This window comes from Entelurus aequoreus, linkage group LG23 (genome assembly GCF_033978785.1).
Source record: "Entelurus aequoreus isolate RoL-2023_Sb linkage group LG23, RoL_Eaeq_v1.1, whole genome shotgun sequence".
Taxonomy (NCBI): Eukaryota; Metazoa; Chordata; class Actinopteri; order Syngnathiformes; family Syngnathidae; genus Entelurus; species Entelurus aequoreus.
In genome coordinates, this window is record NC_084753.1 from 5,110,771 (window position 1) to 5,130,770 (window position 20,000).

Consider the following 20,000-nt stretch of genomic DNA (forward strand, 5'->3'; position numbering starts at 1 on the left):
TACATGTACTGTATATATACACATGTATACATGCATGTATATATACACACATGTATACATGTATGTATCCATGTATATGTACATGGATACATACATGTACTGTATATATACACATGTATACATGTGTGTATATACACATGTATACATGTGTGTATATACACATGTATACATGTGTATATATACACATGTATACATGTGTATATATACACATGTATACATGTGTATATATACACACGTATACATGTGTATATACACGTGTAAACATACCTACATACATGTATGTATACATGTATATATACATGTATGTATACATGTATATATACATGTACTGTATATACATACATATGTATACATGTGTATATATACACATGTATACATGTGTATATATACACGTGTATACATGTGTATATATACACGTGTATACATATGTATGTATATACAGTACATGTATATATACATGTATACATACATGTATATATACATGTATACATGTATGTATACATGTGTATATATGTACGTATACATGTATAGACATGTATCAAGTATACATGTATACATACATGTTTGTATACATGTATATATACATGTATACATACATGTATACATACATGTTTGTATACATGTATATATACATGTATATATACATGTACACATGTCCATTCTCCCTTTTCTGTCTACACACTGTGTCTGCTTGTAAGTAGTGTGTGTGTGTGCGCTGGCCAACAGCAGTAAAACCAGCAATGTCATGATTGACTATTTGCTTGATGAGTAAATTAACAAAGCTCCAGAGTTTTGGTTCACCTCCATGGTAGTTTACTAAGACGGGTCCTCCATTATATTTGTCATTAGGGCCTGGAATGTAGTTGTGTAAGACCTGGGATAGCTGAGTGGTTAACTCTGTTGGCCACCAAGCAAGGGTACTGGGTTCAAATCCCAGTAGGGAGTTGGTGTTTGTTTCACTATTATTGTGATTTAGTAAGACAGGTTCTCAATTAAATATGTCATTGGGGCCCCAAATCTCAGCTCAAGAAGACCAAGGATAGCTGAGTGGTTAAGCAGCTAGCTCCCAATCAAAGGGTTCTGGGTTCAAATCCCAGTCAGGTCACTCTGAAGCTAGTAAAGATCTAGTCAGAGGATGAAATCTTTTGTAAGATAGTTTAAAGGTTCTCAATTATAAATGTCATTGGGGCCCCAAAAGTCAGTTAAAGAAGACCAAGAATAGCTGAATGGTTAAACAGCTAGCTCCCAATCAAAGGGTTCTGGGTTCAAATCCCAGTCAGGTGGATGGGCTTGCCAAGCCAAAGTCTGCAGGAGTGGGGACGCCGGACAATGTGGGGGTGTATCACCTCACCCACACAGAGTAAAGCTAAGTGGTAGCTGGTTCATTAACTTATAGTTAAAAAGGTAAGTATGGGTAATAATAATAACAAAAGTCCAGGGTAACCTCGGGGGTTAGCTCCTCCTGTGTGCCCAGGCTAAAGTTGCTAAGTGGACCAGCAGTAATTCCTAGGCTGGGATGGGCGGGACTAGGAAGGTAGATAATTAATCATTGAGAGTGTCGACCAATCAGCTCTCCTGCTCTGACTAATTGCAATTAAAGATGAAACAATTCTAATTGGATAATAAATCAACCAAATAGAAAAAACATCATTGGGGAAAAAATGGAGGAAATAAAACTAGTGGAATAATTTAATTTAATTAAAAGATAATTTTATTGATCATTAATTATTATGATCATTAATTATACAATTTTTATTTTTTATTATCTAAACTTTTTTTTTTATCTCAATTGCAATTAGACATGTTTTTATTCATCTTATTTTTTTATTATCCAATTATTTCTATTTTTTTATTATCTCAATTGCAGTTTTTTTTTAAATTGTATTATCTCAATTGCAATTAATCAGACCAGGAGCTCCCATCAAGATCTTTGATTAGTGTTTTGTAACATGTATTTTAAAACAGCAGAGTGCTCCTGTCACATAAACGATCTTTTGTATCTTTGATTTTTCCACATTTAAGTGCTCCCGTCAAGCACGATCTTTGATTTGTGTTTTGTAACATGTATTTTAATACAGCAGAGTGCTCCTGTCAAAGAAACGATCTTTTGTATCTTTGATTTTTCCACATTTAAGTGCTCCCGTCAAGCACGATCTTTGATTTGTGTTTTGTAACATGTATTCTAAAACAGCAGAGTGGTCCTGTCACATAAAGGATCTTTGATTTTTCCACAGTAAAGTGCTCCCGTCAAGCACGATCTTTGATTTGTGTTTTGTAACATGTATTTAAAAACAGCAGAGTGCTCCTGTCAAAGAAACGATCTTTTGTATCTTTGATTTTTCCACATTTAAGTGCTCCCGTCAAGCACGATCTTTGATTTGTGTTTTGTAACATGTATTTAAAAACAGCAGAGTGCTCCTGTCACATAAAGGATCTTTGATTTTTCCACATTTAAGTGCTCCCGTCAAGCACGATCTTTGATTTGTGTTTTGTAACATGTATTCTAAAACAGCAGAGTGGTCCTGTCACATAAAGGATCTTTGATTTTTCCACATTTAAGTGCTCCCGTCAAGCACAATCTTTGATTTGTGTTTTGTAACATGTATTTAAAAACAGCAGAGTGCTCCTGTCAAAGAAACGATCTTTTGTATCTTTGATTTTTCCACATTTAAGTGCTCCCGTCAAGCACGATCTTTGATTTGTGTTTTGTAACATGTATTTAAAAACAGCAGAGTGCTCCTGTCACATAAAGGATCTTTGATTTTTCCACATTTAAGTGCTCCCGTCAAGCACGATCTTTGATTTGTGTTTTGTAACATGTATTCTAAAACAGCAGAGTGGTCCTGTCACATAAAGGATCTTTGATTTTTCCACATTTAAGTGCTCCCGTCAAGCACGATCTTTGATTTGTGTTTTGTTACATGTATTTAAAAACAGCAGAGTGGTCCTGTCACATAAAGGATCTTTGATTTTTCCACATTTAAGTGCTCCCGTCAAGCACGATCTTTGATTTGTGTTTTGTAACATGTATTTTAATACAGCAGAGTGCTCCTGTCACAGAAAGGATCTTTGATTTTTCCACATTTAAGTGCTCCCGTCAAGCACGATCTTTGATTTGTGTTTTGTAACATGTATCTTAAAACAGCAGAGTGCTCCTGTCAAAGAAAGGATCTTTGATTTTTCCACATTTAAGTGCTCCCGTCAAGCACGATCTTTGATTTGTGTTTTGTAACATGTATTTAAAAACAGCAGAGTGCTCCTGTCAAAGAAACGATCTTTTGTATCTTTGATTTTTCCACATTTAAGTGCTCCCGTCAAGCACGATCTTTGATTTGTGTTTTGTAACATGTATTTTAAAACAGCAGAGTGCTCCTGTCACATAAAGGATCTTTGATTTTTCCACATTTAAGTGCTCCCGTCAAGCACGATCTTTGATTTGTGTTTTGTAACATGTATTTTAAAACAGCAGAGTGCTCCTGTCACATAAAGGATCTTTGATTTTTCCACATTTAAGTGCTCCCGTCAAGCACAATCTTTGATTTGTGTTTTGTAACATGTATTTAAAAACAGCAGAGTGCTCCTGTCAAAGAAACGATCTTTTGTATCTTTGATTTTTCCACATTTAAGTGCTCCCGTCAAGCACGATCTTTGATTTGTGTTTTGTAACATGTATTTTAAAACAGCAGAGTGCTCCTGTCACATAAAGGATCTTTGATTTTTCCACATTTAAGTGCTCCCGTCAAGCACGATCTTTGATTTGTGTTTTGTAACATGTATTTTAAAACAGCAGAGTGCTCCTGTCACATAAAGGATCTTTGATTTTTCCACATTTAAGTGCTCCCGTCAAGCACGATCTTTGATTTGTGTTTTGTAACATGTATTTTAAAACAGCAGAGTGCTCCTGTCACATAAAGGATCTTTGATTTTTCCACATTTAAGTGCTCCCGTCAAGCACGATCTTTGATTTGTGTTTTGTAACATGTATTTAAAAACAGCAGAGTGCTCCTGTCAAAGAAACGATCTTTTGTATCTTTGATTTTTCCACATTTAAGTGCTCCCGTCAAGCACGATCTTTGATTTGTGTTTTGTAACATGTATTCTAAAACAGCAGAGTGGTCCTGTCACATAAAGGATCTTTGATTTTTCCACATTTAAGTGCTCCTGTCAAGCACGATCTTTGATTTGTGTTTTGTAACATGTATTCTAAAACAGCAGAGTGGTCCTGTCACATAAAGGATCTTTGATTTTTCCACATTTAAGTGCTCCCGTCAAGCACGATCTTTGATTTGTGTTTTGTAACATGTATTTTAATACAGCAGAGTGCTCCTGTCACAGAAAGGATCTTTGATTTTTCCACATTTAAGTGCTCCCGTCAAGCACGATCTTTGATTTGTGTTTTGTAACATGTATTTTAAAACAGCAGAGTGCTCCTGTCACATAAAGGATCTTTGATTTTTCCACATTTAAGTGCTCCCGTCAAGCACGATCTTTGATTTGTGTTTTGTAACATGTATTTTAAAACAGCAGAGTGCTCCTGTCACATAAAGGATCTTTGATTTTTCCACATTTAAGTGCTCCCGTCAAGCACGATCTTTGATTTGTGTTTTGTAACATGTATTTTAAAACAGCAGAGTGCTCCTGTCAAAGAAAGGATCTTTGATTTTTCCACATTTAAGTGCTCCCGTCAAGCACGATCTTTGATTTGTGTTTTGTAACATGTATTCTAAAACAGCAGAGTGGTCCTGTCACATAAAGGATCTTTGATTTTTCCACATTTAAGTGCTCCCGTCAAGCATGATCTTTGATTTGTGTTTTGTAACATGTATTTTAAAACAGCAGAGTGCTCCTGTCACATAAAGGATCTTTGATTTTTCCACATTTAAGTGCTCCCGTCAAGCACGATCTTTGATTTGTGTTTTGTAACATGTATTTTAAAACAGCAGAGTGACAGGAGCACTCTGCTGTTTTTAAATACATGTTACAAAACACAAATCAAAGATTGTGCTTGACGGGAGCACTTAAATGTGGAAAAATCAAAGATCCTTTATGTGACAGGACCACTCTGCTGTTTTAGAATACATGTTACAAGACACAAATCAAAGATCGTGCTTGACGGGAGCACTTAAATGTGGAAAAATCAAAGATCCTTTATGTGACAGGAGCACTCTGCTGTTTTAAAATACATGTTACAAAACACAAATCAAAGATCGTGCTTGACGGGAGCACTTAAATGTGGAAAAATCAAAGATACAAAAGATCGTTTCTTTGACAGGAGCACTCTGCTGTATTAAAATACATGCTACAAAACACAAATCAAAGATCGTGCTTGACGGGAGCACTTAAATGTGGAAAAATCAAAGATCCTTTATGTGACAGGACCACTCTGCTGTTTTAGAATACATGTTACAAAACACAAATCAAAGATCGTGCTTGACGGGAGCACTTAAATGTGGAAAAATCAAAGATCCTTTATGTGACAGGAGCACTCTGCTGTATTTAAATACATGTTACAAAACACAAATCAAAGATCGTGCTTGACGGGAGCACTTAAATGTGGAAAAATCAAAGATCCTTTATGTGACAGGACCACTCTGCTGTTTTAGAATACATGTTACAAAACACAAATCAAAGATCGTGCTTGACGGGAGCACTTAAATGTGGAAAAATCAAAGATCCTTTATGTGACAGGAGCACTCTGCTGTATTTAAATACATGTTACAAAACACAAATCAAAGATCGTGCTTGACGGGAGCACTTAAATGTGGAAAAATCAAAGATACAAAAGATCGTTTCTTTGACAGGAGCACTCTGCTGTTTTAAAATACATGTTACAAAACACAAATCAAAGATCGTGCTTGACGGGAGCACTTAAATGTGGAAAAATCAAAGATACAAAAGATCGTTTCTTTGACAGGAGCACTCTGCTGTTTTAAAATACATGTTACAAAACACAAATCAAAGATCTTGCTTGACGGGAGCACTTAAATGTGGAAAAATCAAAGATCCTTTCTTTGACAGGAGCACTCTGCTGTTTTAAAATACATGTTACAAAACACAAATCAAAGATCGTGCTTGACGGGAGCACTTAAATGTGGAAAAATCAAAGATCCTTTATGGGACAGGACCACTCTGCTGTTTTAGAATACATGTTACAAAACACAAATCAAAGATCGTGCTTGACGGGAGCACTTAAATGTGGAAAAATCAAAGATCCTTTCTGTGACAGGAGCACTCTGCTGTATTAAAATACATGTTACAAAACACAAATCAAAGATCGTGCTTGACGGGAGCACTTAAATGTGGAAAAATCAAAGATCCTTTATGGGACAGGACCACTCTGCTGTTTTAGAATACATGTTACAAAACACAAATCAAAGATCGTGCTTGACGGGAGCAATTAAATGTGGAAAAATCAAAGATCCTTTCTGTGACAGGAGCACTCTGCTGTATTAAAATACATGTTACAAAACACAAATCAAAGATCGTGCTTGACGGGAGCACTTAAATGTGGAAAAATCAAAGATCCTTTATGTGACAGGAGCACTCTGCTGTTTTAAAATACATGTTACGAAACACAAATCAAAGATCGTGCTTGGCGGGAGCACTTAAATGTTGAAAAATCAAAGATACAAAAGATCGTTTCTTTGACAGGAGCACTCTGCTGTTTTAAAATACATGTTACAAAACACAAATCAAAGATCGTGCTTGACGGGAGCACTTAAATGTGGAAAAATCAAAGATCCTTTATGTGACAGGAGCACTCTGCTGTTTTAGAATACATGTTACAAAACACAAATCAAAGATCGTGCTTGACGGGAGCACTTAAATGTGGAAAAATCAAAGATCCTTTATGTGACAGGACCACTCTGCTGTATTAAAATACATGTTACAAAACACAAATCAAAGATCCTTTATGTGACAGGACCACTCTGCTGTTTTAGAATACATGTTACAAAACACAAATCAAAGATCGTGCTTGACGGGAGCACTTAAATGTGGAAAAATCAAAGATCCTTTATGTGACAGGACCACTCTGCTGTTTTAGAATACATGTTACAAAACACAAATCAAAGATCGTGCTTGACGGGAGCACTTAAATGTGGAACAATCAAAGATCCTTTATGTGACAGGAGCACTCTGCTGTTTTAGAATACATGTTACAAAACACAAATCAAAGATCGTGCTTGACGGGAGCACTTAAATGTGGAACAATCAAAGATCCTTTATGTGACAGGACCACTCTGCTGTTTTAGAATACATGTTACAAAACACAAATCAAAGATCGTGCTTGACGGGAGCACTTAAATGTGGAAAAATCAAAGATCCTTTCTTTGACAGGAGCACTCTGCTGTTTTAAAATACATGTTACAAAACACAAATCAAAGATCGTGCTTGAAGGGAGCACTTAAATGTGGAAAAATCAAAGATACAAAAGATCGTTTCTTTGACAGGAGCACTCTGCTGTTTTAAAATACATGTTACAAAACACAAATCAAAGATCGTGCTTGGCGGGAGCACTTAAATGTGGAAAAATCAAAGATCCTTTCTGTGACAGGAGCACTCTGCTGTATTAAAATACATGTTACAAAACACAAATCAAAGATCGTGCTTGACGGGAGCACTTAAATGTGGAAAAATCAAAGATCCTTTATGTGACAGGAGCACTCTGCTGTATTAAAATACATGTTACAAAACACAAATCAAAGATCGTGCTTGACGGGAGCACTTAAATGTGGAAAAATCAAAGATCCTTTATGTGACAGGACCACTCTGCTGTTTTAGAATACATGTTACAAAACACAAATCAAAGATCGTGCTTGACGGGAGCACTTAAATGTGGAAAAATCAAAGATACAAAAGATCGTTTCTTTGACAGGAGCACTCTGCTGTTTTAAAATACATGTTACGAAACACAAATCAAAGATCGTGCTTGGCGGGAGCACTTAAATGTGGAAAAATCAAAGATCCTCTCTGTGACAGGAGCACTCTGCTGTATTAAAATACATGTTACAAAACACAAATCAAAGATCGTGCTTGACGGGAGCACTTAAATGTGGAAAAATCAAAGATCCTTTATGTGACAGGACCACTCTGCTGTTTTTAAATACATGTTACAAAACACAAATCAAAGATCGTGCTTGACGGGAGCACTTTACTGTGGAAAAATCAAAGATCCTTTATGTGACAGGAGCACTCTGCTGTATTAAAATACATGTTACAAAACACAAATCAAAGATCGTGCTTGACGGGAGCACTTAAATGTGGAAAAATCAAAGATCCTTTATGTGACAGGACCACTCTGCTGTTTTAGAATACATGTTACAAAACACAAATCAAAGATTGTGCTTGACGGGAGCACTTAAATGTGGAAAAATCAAAGATCCTTTATGTGACAGGACCACTCTGCTGTATTAAAATACATGTTACAAAACACAAATCAAAGATCGTGCTTGACGGGAGCACTTAAATGTGGAAAAATCAAAGATCCTTTATGTGACAGGAGCACTCTGCTGTATTTAAATACATGTTACAAAACACAAATCAAAGATCGTGCTTGACGGGAGCACTTAAATGTGGAAAAATCAAAGATCCTTTATGTGACAGGACCACTCTGCTGTTTTAGAATACATGTTACAAAACACAAATCAAAGATCGTGCTTGACGGGAGCACTTAAATGTGGAAAAATCAAAGATACAAAAGATCGTTTCTTTGACAGGAGCACTCTGCTGTTTTAAAATACATTTTACAAAACACAAATCAAAGATCGTGCTTGACGGGAGCACTTAAATGTGGAAAAATCAAAGATCCTTTATGTGACAGGAGCACTCTGCTGTTTTAAAATACATGTTACAAAACACAAATCAAAGATCGTGCTTGACGGGAGCACTTAAATGTGGAAAAATCAAAGATCCTTTATGTGACAGGACCACTCTGCTGTTTTAGAATACATGTTACAAAACACAAATCAAAGATCGTGCTTGACGGGAGCACTTAAATGTGGAAAAATCAAAGATCCTTTATGTGACAGGACCACTCTGCTGTATTAAAATACATGTTACAAAACACAAATCAAAGATCCTTTATGTGACAGGACCACTCTGCTGTTTTAGAATACATGTTACAAAACACAAATCAAAGATCGTGCTTGACGGGAGCACTTAAATGTGGAACAATCAAAGATCCTTTATGTGACAGGACCACTCTGCTGTTTTAGAATACATGTTACAAAACACAAATCAAAGATCGTGCTTGACGGGAGCACTTAAATGTGGAAAAATCAAAGATCCTTTCTTTGACAGGAGCACTCTGCTGTTTTAGAATACATGTTACAAAACACAAATCAAAGATCGTGCTTGACGGGAGCACTTAAATGTGGAACAATCAAAGATCCTTTATGTGACAGGAGCACTCTGCTGTTTTAGAATACATGTTACAAAACACAAATCAAAGATCGTGCTTGACGGGAGCACTTAAATGTGGAACAATCAAAGATCCTTTATGTGACAGGACCACTCTGCTGTTTTAGAATACATGTTACAAAACACAAATCAAAGATCGTGCTTGACGGGAGCACTTAAATGTGGAAAAATCAAAGATCCTTTCTTTGACAGGAGCACTCTGCTGTTTTAAAATACATGTTACAAAACACAAATCAAAGATCGTGCTTGACGGGAGCACTTAAATGTGGAAAAATCAAAGATCCTTTCTGTGACAGGAGCACTCTGCTGTATTAAAATACATGTTACAAAACACAAATCAAAGATCGTGCTTGACGGGAGCACTTAAATGTGGAAAAATCAAAGATCCTTTATGTGACAGGAGCACTCTGCTGTATTAAAATACATGTTACAAAACACAAATCAAAGATCGTGCTTGACGGGAGCACTTAAATGTGGAAAAATCAAAGATCCTTTATGTGACAGGACCACTCTGCTGTTTTAGAATACATGTTACAAAACACAAATCAAAGATCGTGCTTGACGGGAGCACTTAAATGTGGAAAAATCAAAGATACAAAAGATCGTTTCTTTGACAGGAGCACTCTGCTGTTTTAAAATACATGTTACGAAACACAAATCAAAGATCGTGCTTGGCGGGAGCACTTAAATGTGGAAAAATCAAAGATCCTCTCTGTGACAGGAGCACTCTGCTGTATTAAAATACATGTTACAAAACACAAATCAAAGATCGTGCTTGACGGGAGCACTTAAATGTGGAAAAATCAAAGATCCTTTATGTGACAGGACCACTCTGCTGTTTTTAAATACATGTTACAAAACACAAATCAAAGATCGTGCTTGACGGGAGCACTTTACTGTGGAAAAATCAAAGATCCTTTATGTGACAGGAGCACTCTGCTGTATTAAAATACATGTTACAAAACACAAATCAAAGATCGTGCTTGACGGGAGCACTTAAATGTGGAAAAATCAAAGATCCTTTATGTGACAGGACCACTCTGCTGTTTTAGAATACATGTTACAAAACACAAATCAAAGATTGTGCTTGACGGGAGCACTTAAATGTGGAAAAATCAAAGATCCTTTATGTGACAGGACCACTCTGCTGTATTAAAATACATGTTACAAAACACAAATCAAAGATCGTGCTTGACGGGAGCACTTAAATGTGGAAAAATCAAAGATCCTTTATGTGACAGGAGCACTCTGCTGTATTTAAATACATGTTACAAAACACAAATCAAAGATCGTGCTTGACGGGAGCACTTAAATGTGGAAAAATCAAAGATCCTTTATGTGACAGGACCACTCTGCTGTTTTAGAATACATGTTACAAAACACAAATCAAAGATCGTGCTTGACGGGAGCACTTAAATGTGGAAAAATCAAAGATACAAAAGATCGTTTCTTTGACAGGAGCACTCTGCTGTTTTAAAATACATTTTACAAAACACAAATCAAAGATCGTGCTTGACGGGAGCACTTAAATGTGGAAAAATCAAAGATCCTTTATGTGACAGGAGCACTCTGCTGTTTTAAAATACATGTTACAAAACACAAATCAAAGATCGTGCTTGACGGGAGCACTTAAATGTGGAAAAATCAAAGATCCTTTATGTGACAGGACCACTCTGCTGTTTTAGAATACATGTTACAAAACACAAATCAAAGATCGTGCTTGACGGGAGCACTTAAATGTGGAAAAATCAAAGATCTTTTATGTGACAGGAGCACTCTGCTGTTTTAAAATACATGTTACAAAACACAAATCAAAGATCGTGCTTGACGGGAGCACTTAAATGTGGAAAAATCAAATATACAAAAGATCGTTTCTTTGACAGGAGCACTCTGCTGTTTTAAAATACATGTTACAAAACACAAATCAAAGATCGTGCTTGACGGGAGCACTTAAATGTGGAAAAATCAAAGATCCTTTATGTGACAGGACCACTCTGCTGTTTTTAAATACATGTAACAAAACACAAATCAAAGATCGTGCTTGACGGGAGCACTTAAATGTGGAAAAATCAAAGATCCTTTATGTGACAGGACCACTCTGCTGTTTTAGAATACATGTTACAAAACACAAATCAAAGATCGTGCTTGACGGGAGCACTTTACTGTGGAAAAATCAAAGATCCTTTATGTGACAGGAGCACTCTGCTGTTTTAAAATACATGTTACAAAACACAAATCAAAGATCGTGCTTGACGGGAGCACTTAAATGTGGAAAAATCAAAGATCCTTTATGTGACAGGACCACTCTGCTGTATTAAAATACATGTTACAAAACACAAATCAAAGATCCTTTATGTGACAGGACCACTCTGCTGTATTAAAATACATGTTACAAAACACAAATCAAAGATCGTGCTTGACGGGAGCACTTAAATGTGGAAAAATCAAAGATCCTTTATGTGACAGGACCACTCTGCTGTATTAAAATACATGTTACAAAACACAAATCAAAGATCCTTTATGTGACAGGACCACTCTGCTGTATTAAAATACATGTTACAAAACACAAATCAAAGATCGTGCTTGACGGGAGCACTTAAATGTGGAAAAATCAAAGATACAAAAGATCGTTTCTGTGACAGGAGCACTCTGCTGTTTTAAAATACATGTTACAAAACACAAATCAAAGATCGTGCTTGGCGGGAGCACTTAAATGTGGAAAAATCAAAGATCCTTTATGTGACAGGACCACTCTGCTGTTTTTAAATACATGTAACAAAACACAAATCAAAGATCGTGCTTGACGGGAGCACTTAAATGTGGAAAAATCAAAGATCCTTTATGTGACAGGACCACTCTGCTGTTTTAGAATACATGTTACAAAACACAAATCAAAGATCGTGCTTGACGGGAGCACTTAAATGTGGAAAAATCAAAGATCCTTTATGTGACAGGACCACTCTGCTGTATTAAAATACATGTTACAAAACACAAATCAAAGATCCTTTATGTGACAGCACCACTCTGCTGTATTAAAATACATGTTACAAAACACAAATCAAAGATCGTGCTTGACGGGAGCACTTAAATGTGGAAAAATCAAAGATCCTTTATGTGACAGGACCACTCTGCTGTTTTAGAATACATGTTACAAAACACAAATCAAAGATCGTGCTTGACGGGAGCACTTAAATGTGGAAAAATCAAAGATACAAAAGATCGTTTCTTTGACAGGAGCACTCTGCTGTTTTAAAATACATGTTACAAAACACAAATCAAAGATCGTGCTTGACGGGAGCACTTAAATGTGGAAAAATCAAAGATCCTTTATGTGACAGGAGCACTCTGCTGTATTTAAATACATGTTACAAAACACAAATCAAAGATCGTGCTTGACGGGAGCACTTAAATGTGGAAAAATCAAAGATCCTTTATGTGACAGGACCACTCTGCTGTTTTAGAATACATGTTACAAAACACAAATCAAAGATCGTGCTTGACGGGAGCACTTAAATGTGGAAAAATCAAAGATACAAAAGATCGTTTCTTTGACAGGAGCACTCTGCTGTTTTAAAATACATGTTACAAAACACAAATCAAAGATCGTGCTTGACGGGAGCACTTAAATGTGGAAAAATCAAAGATCCTTTATGTGACAGGACCACTCTGCTGTTTTAAAATACATGTTACAAAACACAAATCAAAGATCGTGCTTGACGGGAGCACTTAAATGTGGAAAAATCAAAGATCCTTTATGTGACAGGAGCACTCTGCTGTTTTAAAATACATGTTACAAAACACAAATCAAAGATCGTGATTGACGGGAGCACTTAAATGTGGAAAAATCAAAGATACAAAAGATCGTTTCTTTGACAGGAGCACTCTGCTGTTTTAAAATACATGTTACAAAACACAAATCAAAGATCGTGCTTGACGGGAGCACTTAAATGTGGAAAAATCAAAGATCCTTTATGTGACAGGAGCACTCTGCTGTTTTAAAATACATGTTACAAAACACAAATCAAAGATCGTGCTTGACGGGAGCACTTAAATGTGGAAAAATCAAAGATCCTTTATGTGACAGGACCACTCTGCTGTTTTAGAATACATGTTACAAAACACAAATCAAAGATCGTGCTTGACGGGAGCACTTAAATGTGGAAAAATCAAAGATCCTTTATGTGACAGGAGCACTCTGCTGTTTTAAAATACATGTTACAAAACACAAATCAAAGATCGTGCTTGACGGGAGCACTTAAATGTGGAAAAATCAAAGATACAAAAGATCCTTTATGTGACAGGAGCACTCTGCTGTTTTAAAATACATGTTACAAAACACAAATCAAAGATCGTGCTTGACGGGAGCACTTAAATGTGGAAAAATCAAAGATCCTTTATGTGACAGGACCACTCTGCTGTTTTTAAATACATGTTACAAAACACAAATCAAAGATCGTGCTTGACGGGAGCACTTAAATGTGGAAAAATCAAAGATCCTTTATGTGACAGGAGCACTCTGCTGTATTTAAATACATGTTACAAAACACAAATCAAAGATCGTGCTTGACGGGAGCACTTAAATGTGGAAAAATCAAAGATCCTTTATGTGACAGGACCACTCTGCTGTTTTAGAATACATGTTACAAAACACAAATCAAAGATCGTGCTTGACGGGAGCACTTAAATGTGGAAAAATCAAAGATACAAAAGATCGTTTCTTTGACAGGAGCACTCTGCTGTTTTAAAATACATGTTACAAAACACAAATCAAAGATCGTGCTTGACGGGAGCACTTAAATGTGGAAAAATCAAAGATCCTTTATGTGACAGGACCACTCTGCTGTTTTTAAATACATGTAACAAAACACAAATCAAAGATCGTGCTTGACGGGAGCACTTAAATGTGGAAAAATCAAAGATCCTTTATGTGACAGGAGCACTCTGCTGTTTTAAAATACATGTTACAAAACACAAATCAAAGATCGTGCTTGACGGGAGCACTTAAATGTGGAAAAATCAAAGATCCTTTATGTGACAGGACCACTCTGCTGTTTTAGAATACATGTTACAAAACACAAATCAAAGATCGTGCTTGACGGGAGCACTTAAATGTGGAAAAATCAAAGATCCTTTATGTGACAGGAGCACTCTGCTGTATTTAAATACATGTTACAAAACACAAATCAAAGATCCTTTATGTGACAGGACCACTCTGCTGTATTAAAATACATGTTACAAAACACAAATCAAAGATCGTGCTTGACGGGAGCACTTAAATGTGGAAAAATCAAAGATCCTTTATGTGACAGGAGCACTCTGCTGTATTTAAATACATGTTACAAAACACAAATCAAAGATCGTGCTTGACGGGAGCACTTAAATGTGGAAAAATCAAAGATCCTTTATGTGACAGGAGCACTCTGCTGTTTTAAAATACATGTTACAAAACACAAATCAAAGATCGTGCTTGACGGGAGCACTTAAATGTGGAAAAATCAAAGATCCTTTATGTGACAGGACCACTCTGCTGTTTTAGAATACATGTTACAAAACACAAATCAAAGATCGTGCTTGACGGGAGCACTTAAATGTGGAAAAATCAAAGATCCTTTATGTGACAGGACCACTCTGCTGTATTAAAATACATGTTACAAAACACAAATCAAAGATCCTTTATGTGACAGGACCACTCTGCTGTATTAAAATACATGTTACAAAACACAAATCAAAGATCGTGCTTGACGGGAGCACTTAAATGTGGAAAAATCAAAGATCCTTTATGTGACAGGAGCACTCTGCTGTTTTAAAATACATGTTACAAAACACAAATCAAAGATCGTGCTTGACGGGAGCACTTAAATGTGGAAAAATCAAAGATCCTTTATGTGACAGGACCACTCTGCTGTTTTAGAATACATGTTACAAAACACAAATCAAAGATCGTGCTTGACGGGAGCACTTAAATGTGGGAAAAATCAAAGATCCTTTATGTGACAGGAGCACTCTGCTGTTTTAAAATACATGTTACAAAACACAAATCAAAGATCGTGCTTGACGGGAGCACTTAAATGTGGAAAAATCAAAGATACAAAAGATCGTTTCTTTGACAGGAGCACTCTGCTGTTTTAAAATACATGTTACAAAACACAAATCAAAGATTGTGCTTGACGGGAGCACTTAAATGTGGAAAAATCAAAGATCCTTTATGTGACAGGAGCACTCTGCTGTATTAAAATACATGTTACAAAACACAAATCAAAGATCGTGCTTGACGGGAGCACTTTACTGTGGAAAAATCAAAGATCCTTTATGTGACAGGACCACTCTGCTGTTTTAAAATACATGTTACAAAACACAAATCAAAGATCGTGCTTGACGGGAGCACTTAAATGTGGAAAAATCAAAGATCCTTTATGTGACAGGACCACTCTGCTGTTTTAGAATACATGTTACAAAACACAAATCAAAGATCGTGCTTGATGGGAGCACTTAAATGTGGAAAAATCAAAGATCCTTTATGTGACAGGAGCACTCTGCTGTATTTAAATACATGTTACAAAACACAAATCAAAGATCGTGCTTGACGGGAGCACTTAAATGTGGAAAAATCAAAGATCCTTTATGTGACAGGAGCACTCTGCTGTATTTAAATACATGTTACAAAACACAAATCAAAGATCGTGCTTGACGGGAGCACTTAAATGTGGAAAAATCAAAGATCCTTTATGTGACAGGAGCACTCTGCTGTTTTAAAATACATGTTACAAAACACAAATCAAAGATCGTGCTTGACGGGAGCACTTAAATGTGGAAAAATCAAAGATCCTTTATGTGACAGGACCACTCTGCTGTATTAAAATACATGTTACAAAACACAAATCAAAGATCCTTTATGTGACAGGACCACTCTGCTGTATTAAAATACATGTTACAAAACACAAATCAAAGATCGTGCTTGACGGGAGCACTTAAATGTGGAAAAATCAAAGATCCTTTATGTGACAGGAGCACTCTGCTGTATTTAAATACATGTTACAAAACACAAATCAAAGATCGTGCTTGACGGGAGCACTTAAATGTGGAAAAATCAAAGATACAAAAGATCGTTTCTTTGACAGGAGCACTCTGCTGTTTTAAAATACATGTTACAAAACACAAATCAAAGATCGTGCTTGGCGGGAGCACTTAAATGTGGAAAAATCAAAGATCCTTTCTGTGACAGGAGCACTCTGCTGTATTAAAATACATGTTACAAAACACAAATCAAAGATCGTGCTTGACGGGAGCACTTAAATGTGGAAAAATCAAAGATCCTTTATGTGACAGGACCACTCTGCTGTTTTTAAATACATGTAACAAAACACAAATCAAAGATCGTGCTTGACGGGAGCACTTAAATGTGGAAAAATCAAAGATACAAAAGATCGTTTCTTTGACAGGAGCACTCTGCTGTTTTAAAATACATGTTACAAAACACAAATCAAAGATCGTGCTTGGCGGGAGCACTTAAATGTGGAAAAATCAAAGATCCTTTCTGTGACAGGAGCACTCTGCTGTATTAAAATACATGTTACAAAACACAAATCAAAGATCGTGCTTGACGGGAGCACTTAAATGTGGAAAAATCAAAGATCCTTTATGTGACAGGACCACTCTGCTGTTTTTAAATACATGTAACAAAACACAAATCAAAGATCGTGCTTGACGGGAGCACTTAAATGTGGAAAAATCAAAGATCCTTTATGTGACAGGACCACTCTGCTGTTTTAGAATACATGTTACAAAACACAAATCAAAGATCGTGCTTGACGGGAGCACTTAAATGTGGAAAAATCAAAGATACAAAAGATCGTTTCTTTGACAGGAGCACTCTGCTGTTTTAAAATACATGTTACAAAACACTAATCAAAGATCTTGATGGGAGCTCCTGGTCTGATTAATTGCAATTGAGATAATACAATTTAAAAAAAAACTGCAATTGAGATAATAAAAAAATAGAAATAATTGGATAATAAAAAAATAAGATGAATAAAAACATGTCTAATTGCAATTGAGATAAAAAAAAAAGTTTAGATAATAAAAAATAAAAATTGTATAATTAATGATCATAATAATTAATGATCAATAAAATTATCTTTTAATTAAATTAAATTATTCCACTAGTTTTATTTCCTCCATTTTTTCCCCAATGATGTTTTTTCTATTTGGTTGATTTATTATCCAATTAGAATTGTTTCATCTTTAATTGCAATTAGTCAGAGCAGGAGAGCTGATTGGTCGACACTCTCAATGATTAATTATCTACCTTCCTAGTCCCGCCCATCCCAGCCTAGGAATTACTGCTGGTCCACTTAGCAACTTTAGCCTGGGCACACAGGAGGAGCTAACCCCCGAGGTTACCCTGGACTTTTGTTATTATTATTACCCATACTTACCTTTTTAACTATAAGTTAATGAACCAGCTACCACTTAGCTTTACTCTGTGTGGGTGAGGTGATACACCCCCACATTGTCCGGCGTCCCCACTCCTGCATACTTTGGCTTGGCAAGTCCATCCACCTGACTGGGATTTGAACCCAGAACCCTTTGATTGGGAGCTAGCTGTTTAACCATTCAGCTATTCTTGGTCTTCTTTAACTGACTTTTGGGGCCCCAATGACATTTATAATTGAGAACCTTTAAACTATCTTACAAAAGATTTCATCCTCTGACTAGATCTTTACTAGCTTCAGAGTGACCTGACTGGGATTTGAACCCAGAACCCTTTGATTGGGAGCTAGCTGCTTTAACCACTCAGCTATCCTTGGTCTTCTTGAGCTGATATTTGGGGCCCCAATGACATATTTAATTGAGAACCTGTCTTACTAAATCACAATAATAGTGAAACAAACACCAACTCCCTACTGGGATTTGAACCCAGTACCCTTGCTTGGTGGCCAACAGAGTTAACCACTCAGCTATCCCAGGTCTTACACAACTACATTCCAGGCCCTAATGACAAATATAATGGAGGACCCGTCTTAGTAAACTACCATGGAGGTGAACCAAAACTCTGGAGCTTTGTTAATTTACTCATCAAGCAAATAGTCAATCATGACATTGCTGGTTTTACTGCTGTTGGCCAGCGCACACACACACACTACTTACAAGCAGACACAGTGTGTAGACAGAAAAGGGAGAATGGACATGTGTACATGTATATATACATGTATATATACATGTATACAAACATGTATGTATACATGTATGTATACATGTATATATACATGTATACAAACATGTATGTATACATGTATACTTGATACATGTCTATACATGTATACGTACATATATACACATGTATACATACATGTATACATGTATATATACATGTATGTATACATGTATATATACATGTACTGTATATACATACATATGTATACACGTGTATATATACACATGTATACACGTGTATATATACACATGTATACATGTGTATATATACACATGTATACATGTGTATATATACACATGTATACATATGTATGTATATACAGTACATGTATATATACATGTATACATACATGTATATATACATGTATACATACATGTATGTAGGTATGTTTACACGTGTATATACACATGTATACGTGTGTATATATACACATGTATACATGTGTATATATACACATGTATACATGTGTATATATACACATGTATACATGTGTATATACACACATGTATACATGTGTATATACACACATGTATACATGTGTATATATACAGTACATGTATGTATCCATGTACATATACATGGATACATACATGTATACATGTGTGTATATATACATGCATGTATACATGTGTATATATACAGTACATGTATGTATACATGTATATATGCATGTACAGTATACATACATGTATATATACATGCATGTATACATGTGTGTATATATACATGCATGTATACATGTGTATATATACAGTACATGTATGTATACATGTATATATACATGCATGTATACATGTGTGTATATATACATGCATGTATACATGTGTGTATATATACATGCATGTATACATGTGTGTATATATACATGCATGTATACATGTGTGTATATATAGTCACCTATAATACAAAGCTGACACAATATCTGTTTTTAGCATTTTTTTTTTTTTTTTTCCAAATAAAAAACTATCAATATGGCCACCACAGACATTTACTTTCAGTTTGAAGCCCTTTTTGGAAAATGTTTGGACACCCCTGAACTAAAGCATCAATATTTTTACATTTGAGAATTGATATTTCAGTATGTACCTAATATCACAATGAAACTAAATACCATTTGAAAAAGTGGCTTGTTGAGAAGTGACCAGTAACAAGTTGTAGCTAAAAAGAAGGTGAACAGTGTGAGTTATTTAGCAGGACATCAAAGGTGATGTTTAAGGTGCTAACACCACCAGATCCTCCATCATGGCAATCATGTCCTGCAGCTGCAGCCTGTTGGTCCTCCTCAGAGTGTTCCTCCTCTCCAGCAGACATCTCTCCCTCTCCTCCCACACCTGAGACACCTGACACACCCACACTTGCCCACCCT

At 36.0% G+C, this 20,000-nt stretch overlaps 1 protein-coding gene across 5 annotated transcripts in view; it reads right to left on the reverse strand.

Moving 5' to 3' along the window:
• LOC133640770 (tubulin epsilon and delta complex protein 1-like) overlaps window positions 1-20,000 on the reverse strand; it is an 86,886-nt gene that overhangs the window by 20,711 nt on the left and 46,175 nt on the right. For 4 of the 5 annotated variants that reach the window (XM_062034364.1, XM_062034361.1, XM_062034360.1 and 1 more), the window contains one exon: window positions 19,520-20,000. This exon is cut by the window's right edge and continues 145 nt beyond it. The exons of the other annotated variant lie outside the window; for it this stretch is intronic. In XM_062034364.1, coding sequence (XP_061890348.1) covers window positions 19,846-20,000 — 155 coding nt within the window. In that variant the 3' untranslated portion in view covers window positions 19,520-19,845. Of the gene's footprint in view, window positions 1-19,519 lie in introns of those variants that run through there. 5 annotated transcript variants of the gene reach the window in all.